Here is a 12909-nt window from a genome sequence, read left to right on the forward strand (position 1 = left end):
TCATCGAAATTAGAACTAGTATTATTCTAATTAAAAATAATAAAGTATCTCGTTTACTATACATATTTCCTCAGTCTACATATTATTTAATAATATCATTCTTTGAGATAATAATGAAAGGTAAATTTATTAAACAACAGTAGGGAAACCAATTTCTATGCTAATTAACTTAGTAACACGTATTCCTTTCTCAGACGGAAAAAAGCATTGAATTTTATTTCATGTTGTTTAACTATTACTTCGACTTATAGTTATAGTATAAGGAATTATAAATATTTTATGGTTGTCTATAAAATAAAAAGTTATTGTTATTTAAATAGTTGAGCATTTCTTACTGTTTGCAAAAATGAACTTTAGCAGTATTTACTGTTTTGTAATGAATAATTTTAAATATTTTCTTACAAAGATTCCTTGTCTGTGGATATTCAAAAAGATACTTATTAAAAATCAAAGTTTAAATTAATCTTTCGTTGATATTTCAGTATTTAGAAATTATGAAAATGCATATAGTTTGAATTAGGAATTAACATAAATATCACTTATTTCAAAATAGGCAAAAAATTATTTTTAAATATAATTAATATGTATTTATTATAAAACCTTTGTCAAAAGTTTGAGCACAACCCTAGTTTTCCAGAAATTTCAGTGTCCCGCAACCGACTGTTCGTAAAGACACGGATCCCAGTACAACACAGAAATCAAGCATCACTTGCTTCAGTCAGTACCCGGTGGGTGACCACTTTGATCAACTTGCGTTGGGACCGAAGGTGCGCGGTATCGACTTCTCTTGCAGGTCGTCGGCCTACCAAATCACCTCTGCAGAGGATAAAAATTGTGAATGCATGTCTTCGGAACCTCCTCAAGGAAGTTTCCCAGACCATCGCCGAAAGCCCATTGTGTAGCTCTAGTGTGACGTAAATCAAGTACCTACCAGCACACACAGGATGCCAGATGGCTGAGCGATTAGCGTGCCTGACTGTGTAGCCAAGGGCTCCAGGTTTACCAAACCAAAATGAGGGTTATGGATCTCGTTTTCAAAATAAATACCATTTTAATGTAATGAAACAAATGTAAATATTGTGTTTCTATTTATACTGAATTATTTTATTTCTAACTGTCGCTGAATAGCCAACACAATTTTCGGGTTTACGACTACTAATGTTCAACTCCATAGCCTTGTATTTTAGAACCCAATCCAGAAGACAAGGGAACTCCTGGACCATGTATTGGGAGAAATGTGTCTTCGTGGAGAACTTTTTGATGGACTAACCCGCATTTCAGATATATGGAAAGGAAGACCATGAAACCCTCCCACAGTTAACCTCACGGCAAAAGGACTCTAACCCATGATTCGTCTACCACTGAGGTTATTTTACATCAGCAAAGTGGTCGAAGCAAGCCGGAAGCGAAATTCGTATCGACCAACCTATGCTGGGATTTGAACCAGGTTTGGAAGGCTCTATCCCATGAACCTTCACGTACTGACTTATTGAAGAAGTTTGCATTCATCAAAAAGCCCAACCATTGCCTTGATAAGAGCTCAAGTTGAGGTACTCGTTTGATCCATTTAAGCTAGACAATTTATAAGACTCCTGCAACTTTGCGTCCCATAGGTGTTTTGTGTTGATTAGCGTCTGCTTGCGTATAGCTCTGCTCAGGTTATCTCAAGAATTCGGTCAAATCGAGAGACTTTGGTGGTTACTTCGATTGAAATCAAAACGTTGAGATTTAGATACATCGGTTCTGATGATCCTCTACCATTGTGATTTGTTCCGTTTTTTGTGCTTTTTTTACAGGTGAACTTTTTTATTCTTAACAATTCGAAGAAGTTGTTTCTGAACAGCAATCCAATCCGTAAAGGTAAAACTTGTTGCATAAAGTAGTAAGGAAAAAGTAGTAACTAATTTTACTCCTCTATGATGCTTCAAATGTTTTTCTAAAATAGTAAAGTTAAACTTATTTTGAACAAGCCATATTATTTTGTACTCGAAGTTTTCTTATGATGTTAAAAGTAGTTCTAAACCACATATTATTTATAATTTGAGAATTTTGAAAATGATAATAGTAAACAAAAATAATATTATATTATTTTTTTTTTTACTTTTACATGTTAAATTAGTTAACCCTAAATGTCTTATAAGTGCGTAATCCTTATCATGCTCCAGTGTCTCGAAAAAAATTTAAATGTAAATAAACATAAAATGAAAGAAATAAAGCATAAAACAGACTTATAAAATTAAATAAATTAAAATGCGTTAAAATTAGATGAACTAATCTAACAGTTAACAAATGTTACTAAGAAGAAGAAAAAGATTATAAATGTGCTTTAAGCTTTATTTTCGCCAAAATAGATTAGATACTTTTCTAAGAGAGTAATGCTAAACTAAGTTAGTACAAACCATATTACTTTTTTCGCAACATTTTTTTATTAAGTTATAAATAATTCTAAATTGCATATTTATAATTTATCAGTTTTGAAACTGATAATATTAAAAAAAAAGAAACATTGATATTTTTTTTTTCACTTTAACGCTTCAAACTAGTACCTCCCAAAAAAGTTGCACATGAGCCTACTTTCAAAAATTCATCTTAAAATGCGTCAGGTATCAGCTTGGGCGAAAATTCCATTACAGCTTCCGAAAACCTTTTTCTTTTCCTTTTTTTTCTCTAACAGAATATAACCAAGACGTGATCTCCCTTGTAAACGAGGCTCACTGATACATTGTAAGCTTCAGCTGGGGATCTCAGAGCTAAGCACCGAACACGGGAAAAGCGTTGAGGTATTTAGGGTTGACCGAGTCTAAGAAAAAAGTAACTTCCTCATTAGCTTTGGTCTTGGGTCACAATCATGACTATGTGGAAGGTGGTAAGAGACATGATGGAAGAAGTCATTCATACCCAGGCAGTGTCGCTTACGCCTTTCTTCGTGGAAGCATTTGGGAGATTGTAAGGCACACTTGCCACACTAATGGCTAAATCTTGTTTCCCTCTTTTTCTACCTTTATTTCCTTTAAAGGTCAAATCGGAAAAGGATCCAGAAGTTTTACTTGTTTGTAGGACAAAAAAGCGAAAGCAAGTAGGGTGTTGTGTATTGTTTTTTTGTTGTTTAACGGCAATGTTATTTTCAACTAATTGAATTTTAGCATTAAAGCTTTATTTCGTAATAAAATACGAAATAAAGAATTGTGTAGCGCAGAACTTAGTTTATCAGGAGAGATTGCAGAAAATGCGTGTGAAACAAAAGAAGTCCTAAATTTTTCTCATGAAACACTTTTTAAATCCGCTAAGTTTCATTGGATATCAATTATTTGAATCGTCAGAGTAGGTTGCTTTCATAAAAAAAAATTAAAATATGAGGAGAATGCACCTGAATTTCCAATAGAGACTGTTTGCTAATTTAAACTTCAATAAGCATGTTATATCAAGTTACAAGAAGAATATTAATTATAAGGAAGAAATATAGTATTTTTCAAAATATTAAGGGAAAAATTTACAGTTTTCTGGATTCTGACTGGGACACAATATATTTATGTTTACCAAATTTCAAATAAGTTTGAAAATACAACAACAGATGACTTATTACATATACAGAAAGTTTGCAAAATAATAATATGCGGTACCAATAACAAACATGCATGCAAATGTATCAATAGTAATGAACACTTTGTTTTTACATGAAACACGGTTATTTCTATAATTTTCAGATAGATGTACCATCTGCTGATGAAGTTTGTAACTAGTTTTGAAAATTAGTCTGAGTTGAGTTTTCTTAAACAGAGTGCAGTACACCATTAATTTCTAAGAAAAATTTATTAGCTCATTAAAGTTGGTTATTGGTTAGAGATATAGTAAAACTTTATTTATACCCATGTCGTGCTATTTAAGCTTTCCTTTGAAAAAAAACATTAAGAGATTGAAAAGCAAGCTTACCATACTTATGTTGAAATCTTGCTTTAATTCTTCCAACATTTATTTTCCTTAAAAACCAAATAGGGTAAGAATGCAGAGTGTTTACTTGTTCTTTGGATAATGTAACCAACCTTTCTTAAGAGTTGCGTTTAATTTTATTGTCCTCTTCGCAGTGTTATTTTCTCAATTTTAAAATTTAAGATTTGTAGGGAAATTTGAAAATAGCAATAGTTTATCGAAGAATATTAAAAATTGGACTTAACAATAAGGGAAGTTAAAAAAAATGTCTGTAAAAAATCCAAATCTTTCCGGAAAATATTGCAATGGTTTTCCTGGCTGGAAAAAGTATTAAATCCATTATCATTGCATTAGAAATGTTTTAATATAACTTAAATCAATGCAGACTCCTGTTCTAAAAAAAGTAGACTTTCTTAGTTTATTAACAATATTAGCTAGATTTGGTGGATATTTAGTACTTAAAGTCATCGAGATAGAGTTTTCTAAATATTTAGTCTTCTTCTACATGGCTCTGCATTGATCTCAATGATTTTTAGAATTATATTTTTGATTTGTTTGGTTCCCTCTAATGGACTCGCTACTTCGTGACTCCCAATTGATAAATTTCATCACATAGATAAAAAAGATCTGTCTATATGCTTTTTAAATATAAATTTGAAGGAAAGATTTATTATCGTGCTTGGACTCACCACTTTAAAACTTGCTGTTGATTAATTTCTAAAGTTTAATTGAAGTGGATAAAACTGGAGTACTGGGTTGTTTTTCCTCGGCTTCCTTTAAGATAATGATCTATATCGACGAATAAGAATGCAACCATTCGCATGGAAAATGTCAATAATAACAAATTATATGTTCTGAAATAGGAATGAGTAAACATAAAATGTTTTAAGTATATCTCATTTCAATGCATTTGAGGTTATTATATTGTCTTTAAAAGACTATTCGTAAAATAATTTAATACTAGAAATATATTTGAAAATATTTTTACTAGAAATATGTAAGTACTGTTGATTTATAAATTTCTATTCAATAAATATCATGCGCAAACTTTAAACTTGAACATTGTGGTTTTAAATGCAGCAAATCACAACAATCAATTTTAAAAAAGCACTCTGGTATATATTTCTCATAAAGAGCAGAAAATTTAATTTTGAATTAAAAGGCATTCAAACAGCATCAACTGTCATCTTCAGACAGGGATTTAATTGAAGTAACGAGTATTAGCTAAAATTTCTCAGTTCTTTATTTATTTCGAAATTTAATATTATATGAACGTTGTAATCATCCTGTCACATGCAAGGTTTACACATGACTTACTCTTCTGTAATCGCCAATAAAGTTTTCAAACGAATTTCCTCAACGTTAATTAAAGAACTCATCTTAGACATCTGTTTTTATCGTTTTTCATTTGCGCTGAAGAATCTTCTTTTTTTTGTGCATACTTTTATTTTTCTTCATCTTCATCTATCATTGCTCCATTCCGCCATTTATTCATGAGTATTGCACGCAAGTATTTCAGAATAATGGTGATATAGACAAGAAATTTAACAGCTGCTTCCTGATTATTTAAGGCACTTTTTTGTCATTATAGGGGGATTTTCTTTACGTTATTTGTAATAATTATGTATTGCGCTTTTGAAGTTGTGTTGTAATTGTTTAAAATTTGATATTAAGCTCAGATAATACATGTTTTTCTCGATTATGAAGCATATTAAGAAATATTTTACATGAATATATTTACTAAAAATGTTTTACTAAAAATGTCATTATGAAAAACGCAAGTTTTTCATAATGATGTAGATTTAGACATGAAATTTGACTACTGCTTCCTGATTATTTAAGAAATTTTTGTACTTATAGGGTTTTTTTTACGCATTTAGTAACAATTACATATTGCGCTTTAGATGTTATCATTACAAAAAATGTTTTACGTGAAAATGTTTTATATAAAAGATAAATGTCTTCTTGCTTTATTTATTTGTTAAGTAAAATATTAATTCCGTTAAAAAGGAAGTAATAAAATATTAAATTTGATTTTATTAAATAAAGCATGTTAAAAATTAAGAAAATTATTTATTATACAGTTTAATCATGATGCTCGAATTTTACAAATTATTAAATTTACAATACAGACAATGTATTTCACATCAACCAACTGCTTACCTATTATTATTGTTTTTTAAAATTGCTTTTTGTAATTATTAAGGAAATTTCTGTAGGTTATTTGTTATCAATTGTGTTTTTGTGAGTATGTAGTAAATTTTAAAATTGATAACCATGAATACGGCATCTGTTTATTAAGAAACTAAATTAGAAGTTTATTTCAGAAGTTTATTTTATTTGAAGAAATGATCTCCAGTTTTTTTTCGCACTTATTTAAGGAAAAAATGTTAACAAAATATTACGAGGTTTTTGATCGACGCGAAGTAATTAGATTTTGGATCTATCCGAAGATTTTATTCAATTTATTTATATAAATTTGTTTACATAAATTTTTCCACAACGATATTATTAAGTATTACCCTGATACACCTGATGATAATAAACATTGGATTTTGAAACTATTTCCAGATTGGATTGCTTTAAAGGAAATAAATTTTGATCATTCTAGAGTATTTTTCAGCGCAGTTTGTAACATTTTGTAGCGTTTTGAAGTTGTTTAGTAATTACACAATTCTCGTATGGGTACTGCTCGTGTTTTTCTGCAACACACTCTCGAAAGATATGTTCTCATGTTTTGATTAGCTTATGTGCACAGTATGAAAGAGTAAGGATTTTATTAGAAATGTAAATTTAAATAAAAATTTAAACACCAATGATGTCATTTATTAATAAAAATGTATATACAGAACAAAACATTAAATAGGGAGATGCTCTAATTTTCCATTGTAACATGTATAGATAAGAGACTTAACAATTCATAATAAACTCCTGTCGTTATGAAGATTTTCTTTTAACAATTTGTTACCATAATGTATAACGTTTTATAATGCAACTACTAAAACAATAATGATATCCACGCATATTTTATGCGGACGAAACTATTGTAGAAATCTCTTGCAACAATATTTTTTTGCAATGATCTTTATTCAAGTTCCAATTTGTTATTATTTATATTACTTATTTTTTAATTTGTTTTAGACAAAATGTATTACAAATTGCTAAAAGGAATTAATGATAAATCTATGACAGCTTTTAACACCATTTTTTATTATGTGATATTTATAATGACATATTATGATACGATGTGTACCTATCGTGTTGTTAACTTTACACAGATCATGGTAATTACTATTATTTTGTTATCATTGAATATATGTCTCTGAAATTTATTTCTTAGCGGAAATAGCTAAATTAAAATGAATTCTAGAAACTGTAAATTAAAAGCTAAGTAACACCAATTACTTAGAAACGAATTCTTAAACTCATTAACATTTTTATCCATTAAACCCTTAGCCTTATTTTTTGTCAAATTTTAGGTTTATCAAAGTTGCATATCTTTTTTTTTCTTCTCAAAAATGGTTCGGATGATTTAATCTCATGAGAAAACAAAAAATAAAGTAGTTTCTTACTAGACAGAATTGTGACATAAGAAAGTTCTAAAACAATTTTCATATGTATAATTATTTTTTTCTGAATATTTCTTTAATATTTTTGAAAAATTTTTTACCCGTAAAAGGGTGTTTTTGAAAGTTTATTTTGTGTTTACTTTACTTTTTTTGCATGCTTTATGGGTTCAAATTAGAAAAACTTATTTTTTTAATGGATAATGCTCAAATGCTGCAGTATTATATTTGCTTTTAATCTATTATACCAATACCATTATCAGTCAAAAAATATGAAAAAAAATTAAATTAGAATAAAAAATATCAAAAACAACTCTCGCTTGTTTCTTGGTGGTAAATAATCAATGCAATGGCCTACAAGGAGTTTTGAGTACAAAAATGAAAAAGGAAAAAAAATTCAGTTTATAACTCTTCAATGTTTTACTTTATTATTAAAAATTCAGAGTTAAATTAAGTTCAGAAATTAATATTCAATTTTTTAAGACATTCTATTGTTTTTAATGTTACCTTTTACCGAGAAACAATTTCAGGCATTTATATTTCATGATTTCGTATTATATTTGTAATTATTGTTTATATTTGCATAAAAATGTTCTATATCTATTCATTTATATTTTTAGGAATTGATCTTGTTGGACTAGGATTGCGTAAGTACAATTTTTTTTTAAGAAGATCATAATTTTTGTGCATGAGAATATTTAATTAATATAACTCTTAATGAAAATTACTTATATATTTCATAGGTTAGTTTTATTTTTATGTCTGCATGTTTTTTGCTGTTAGAATTCTCGATTGTTCGTATTGTTTATGCATACAACACATTCTTGAATTTTGAAGTGTTTCTTTTTATTTTACTTATTTAGCATTATTTGATTATCTTTTTATTACTATTACTTTTGACGTGCATCTTTGCGATAGAAAGAGATTTCAGAAAATTATTTTAATAACAATTAAACACATTTTCTCATCCCTATTAGCATACAAACAAATTTTATTTCATTTATTTATTGCAATTAATAAAATATAGCATGCTTCGTTTTTTGGAAACACCATTAAAATATTTAGAATGAAGAGTTTTGTAAAAATTACTAAAATTTAAAATAATACGCATCTTATGAAATAATTATTTTAAGTTTCTAAAATCTTAGACATTTCATTTCAATTATCTGAAATTTGTTTACTCTATAAGTATAGCAGTATTTGACAAAGAGGTTGAGATTCATTTTCAGAAACTTGTGCAATATTAATTTCAATAAGTTAATGAAAAATATTTTTATACCAATAACAAATAAAAATAAATTTATAAGTTATTTTATAATAAATGAGTTAAATTTAATAAAAATCTTAATGTGTATTTTTAAAAACTAAAATGATTTTGAGCATAAATATATGAATTTTTTTAATCTTAATTAAATTTTGTTTTTTAATGTTCAATGCAGTATTTATAAAAATTATGCATAGTATATTTGATGCGAGTTAATATTAATTTAACAAGTTGGAATATTTTAGTTATAAAATGGCACCTTTCAACACCATTTTTAGTACATCTATTTTTAGTAAGTTTGAGTAATATTTTCTTTCCTTTAATATTTTTTAAATAAATTTTGCTTCATTTCAAACTGGTACTTCCTTGCCTCTTTTTATTAAATCTAATTTTGTAAGCGGAGAAAAATTTTCAAGAAAAATATTAAATTAAAAAAAGAAAAGAAATGGAAGAAATATTTTAGGAATTTTTTCTGCACACAATTTTTTTATAAAATAACTGGTTTACTATGTTTATAATACAGCAAAAAAGAGTTACAAAAATTTCATTTAGAATTTAAGTCACAAATCCCATTATATATTAAAATGCATTTAAAGAAAATAATATTTCTGCGTTTTAAAATGATTTTTCTTCTTACTAGAATATGATTATTTGTTTCGATATCTTTTTTTATTAAAAGATTTCATATTTAAAACTGCATAATCAATATCTATGCATTCAAAATTAAATTAAAAGAAAAAATAAAAACAATTGAAAAATGTTCATTAAGTTCAGATAAATACTTTCTAATCATTATTTTATATTTTATTGCATTTTTTAAATATGTGAAGCAAATTAAGTAAAAGCTAAACAAAGTATGATAAAGTGTCAGAAATGTAAGCGCAAGTAGGTATGATAATTAATATAGATAATTACCGAACCAGAAATAGGTTTTTACCTTGATTACAAAAAATTAAAAAAATCATAAAATGTTATGGAAAAAGGCTTTATCGCCAGTAGCTTTTGTTGCTAAAGGATTGCTTACAAATATTGCACAAAGATCAACAATGCAACTAAGTAAATTTGATTTCATTGTAAAAATGAAGCATTTACCTTATTTAAAATATTTTGAATTAAAATTTATTTTACTTTTTTTAAATTTAAAGTAATACATATAGCACTAAACATGCAATTTGTTTTCTTTCAATTAAAAAAAACTGTGACAAAAATTAAAAAAAAAACAAATATAAAGAAATATTTGTTTTAATATTTTTTGGGGGAAAATCTAAATTTTAATACAAGTCGTTATGAATAATTTATAACATATTAATATATAAATTTTAATACAAGTCATTATAAATAATTTATAACATATTTAAAATTGTACTACTATTAATAATCGTAATGGCCCACTGCAATATTAATAGTAAAAAAATAATTTATGTAAGTGAAAATATAATCTGCACCAATTTTTTTTTCTTTAAACTGAAAGAAAATTATAATAGATTGTATAGCCAAATAAAATATAAACCAGTATTTAGATAAATACTTAGTTGGAAAAAAGTAAACTTTAACAAAATATGAATAGTTTTATAAATTTTATGAATAATTTATTATACATAATAAACGTTTGAAATTGCACCAAAACTGTCCTTTTTGCTAGAGAAGCTGGGAAAGTCTTATTGTTTTTTGTTTTTTTTGGGAGGGGGTGTGGTGGGACAATGGTACAAATACTCAGCTGAAAAGTTCCTACTAATTTGAGGATGACATGAAAAATTGCTTTATACTGGTAAGTTTCACTGAAGAAAATAGCGTCTACTCAAGAATGCAGGTAAACTTAGAATATTTTTTTAGCTATATTTTGCTTGATGCCAATGGAAAATGAAGTATTTTATTAAGTTGTATTGCTGTTGTGTAATAGTTTTTCTTATGACGAAAGATGTCAATTATTGACGTGGTATTATGGAGAAATGAGAGTTGTTCTAAATCTGCAATTTTCGATTGCATGTTTTGAAAATCCTTTTTGTCAAAATGTTTTGTTAGTATGAATTAAAAAAATTCAACTATTTTTTAAAAAAATGCACTTATAAATCTTAAAGTAGGTAAGAATGCATCTGAAAATTTAACACGTTATGAAAAAAAATTATGAGGATGGTCGTCAGTCATCGTGAGTGGTTTCGAAAGAAATTATTTTTGAATTAATTTTTGAATAAAAGCAGTAAAAATTCTTCCTTCAGTGTATAATCATGTTAAAGAGATAAGGAACTATTAAGATAACTTATAATTGATAATTTGAGGAATAAAAATAATTTATAATACTAACTAATAATTTATATTTAGAATAATAACTATTTTTCGCATGCGCTAAAATGCTACGAGTTATTTACGTATGAATAATCATTGCGAGGTATGCATCTGAAAAATTATCATGTTGTGAAAAAAAACTATAAAGATGGTCGTCAGTCATCGTGAATGGTTTCGAAAGAAAATAAATAATTTTTGAATAAAAATATGAGCTCCTCCTTTTGTGTATAATCACATTAAAGAATTATAAACATAGTAATTTATAAACAATAACTAATAATTTATATTTAGAACAATAACTACTTTTTGCCTGATTAAGATGCTACGTGTTATTTCCCGACGTGTTAATCATTCTATTATGTTCTTTTGAAATTAGGATATAATAATGTTTACTATTACTACTCTAATACAACTCTTCTGAAACAAGTATATCCCATAATGGCTAACTTCTCTAACGCACATAAAACTTCACCGAATTAGAGTACTCGAAAGACATAACATGTTTTATTTTTAGGTGAATAAAATTCATGTTTGCATAATTATTTTATAATTTAAAACCTGAACTACAAAGATAATAATAGTTCCTTGTAAAAAAAATGTGTAGTTTCTAATATTAAGGAGTTATGATTACTTAAGCAAGCAATTATGTAAATGGAATTTTTCGACTGAATCACGCAATTTTTCCATTAATTTAATCCAACAAAAATGCATCTAAGGAGATTAAACGTCAAGAAAAGGAAGAGAGGATGGTCATGAAACTCAGTTCAACCTGCAAATTACTGTCAGGATCATTGGTTTTGCGAGAAAGAAAAGAGAATCTTGAATGGAGAGAGAAAAGATCTTTTGTTCGCCTTTTCTGTGATTGGTATGAAGGGTTCAAAAAACTCGTAAAGAAATTATAAGAAAGGAAAATCCAACGAGAAATATAATTTCTAGATTACTTTTAAGTGATAGGAAATGCTATTAAGGTGTTAATTGTGTATAGTGTTAAATGTTTAAAAAATATTAGATATGCTTTGTAATGTTTTTATTTTTGTTTGTCATATTGTTGTTTTTCTTTTTGTTTTTTTTCTTCCTCTTGATAGGTTTAACCAGCTTTCAAACGCTAATGATAATCTCAATATATGTAACAATTTTGATAAGTTACTCTAGATTTAATTGTTATGCAAATAAATTCTAAAAGAAATTATTCTATAAGAAAATGCAATTCGCAATAACATTTCTGGATTACTTTTAATTGATAGTATTGAGGTGTTAATTACGTACAGTGTTTGATTTTTCAAAAATGCTATAACCATTTCGGAATGTATTTGTTTATGTTTGCTTGTTATTTTGGTGATTATTTTTGTGTTTATTTCTCCTTCGCTTGGTAACTTTAACAAGCTTTTCAAACTCGCAAAGAAATTATTAGAAAAGAAAATACAATTTTTAATAACATTTCTGAATAGTTTTTAAATGAGAAAAGGATATTAAGAAGTAAATTGCACAAATTATTACTGTGTCTGTAATGAAGAAACATCGATTTGTTTTTCTTTTTAAAACTATGTTTCTTCACGGTAAAGAAAAAAAAAAGATTCCGGTTAATAAAACTAAAATATATGATATTTAAACCATCCATTTGTTGATTTTTTCGCTCATTATTATAACAGTGTGAAAACTTTCTGCTTTCAAAGTCATAATTCTTGTAACAATACATTTAGTAAAAAATTCAAAGCTGAAACGTAAATTTAACAGAAGTAATGGCTTTTATTCCATGTTCTAAAATATCACGATAAAATTACCAACTTTTATCACATTTTTCACGCGTTTTCGCATATTAAGAACTCATAGTTCACTGATGCGAAAATATAGTTTACTAGACATTGTCTA

At 27.0% G+C, this 12909-nt stretch overlaps 1 protein-coding gene across 1 annotated transcript in view; it reads left to right on the forward strand.

Moving 5' to 3' along the window:
- Positions 1 to 12909, forward strand: part of LOC107454903 (protein turtle) — a 954328-nt gene that overhangs the window by 678543 nt on the left and 262876 nt on the right. The window contains exon 4 of the mRNA XM_071184031.1: positions 8114 to 8140. Coding sequence (XP_071040132.1) covers positions 8114 to 8140 — 27 coding nt within the window. The remainder of the gene's footprint in view (positions 1 to 8113; positions 8141 to 12909) is intronic.

Source organism: Parasteatoda tepidariorum, chromosome 8 (assembly GCF_043381705.1).
Source record: "Parasteatoda tepidariorum isolate YZ-2023 chromosome 8, CAS_Ptep_4.0, whole genome shotgun sequence".
NCBI lineage: Eukaryota > Metazoa > Arthropoda > Arachnida > Araneae > Theridiidae > Parasteatoda > Parasteatoda tepidariorum.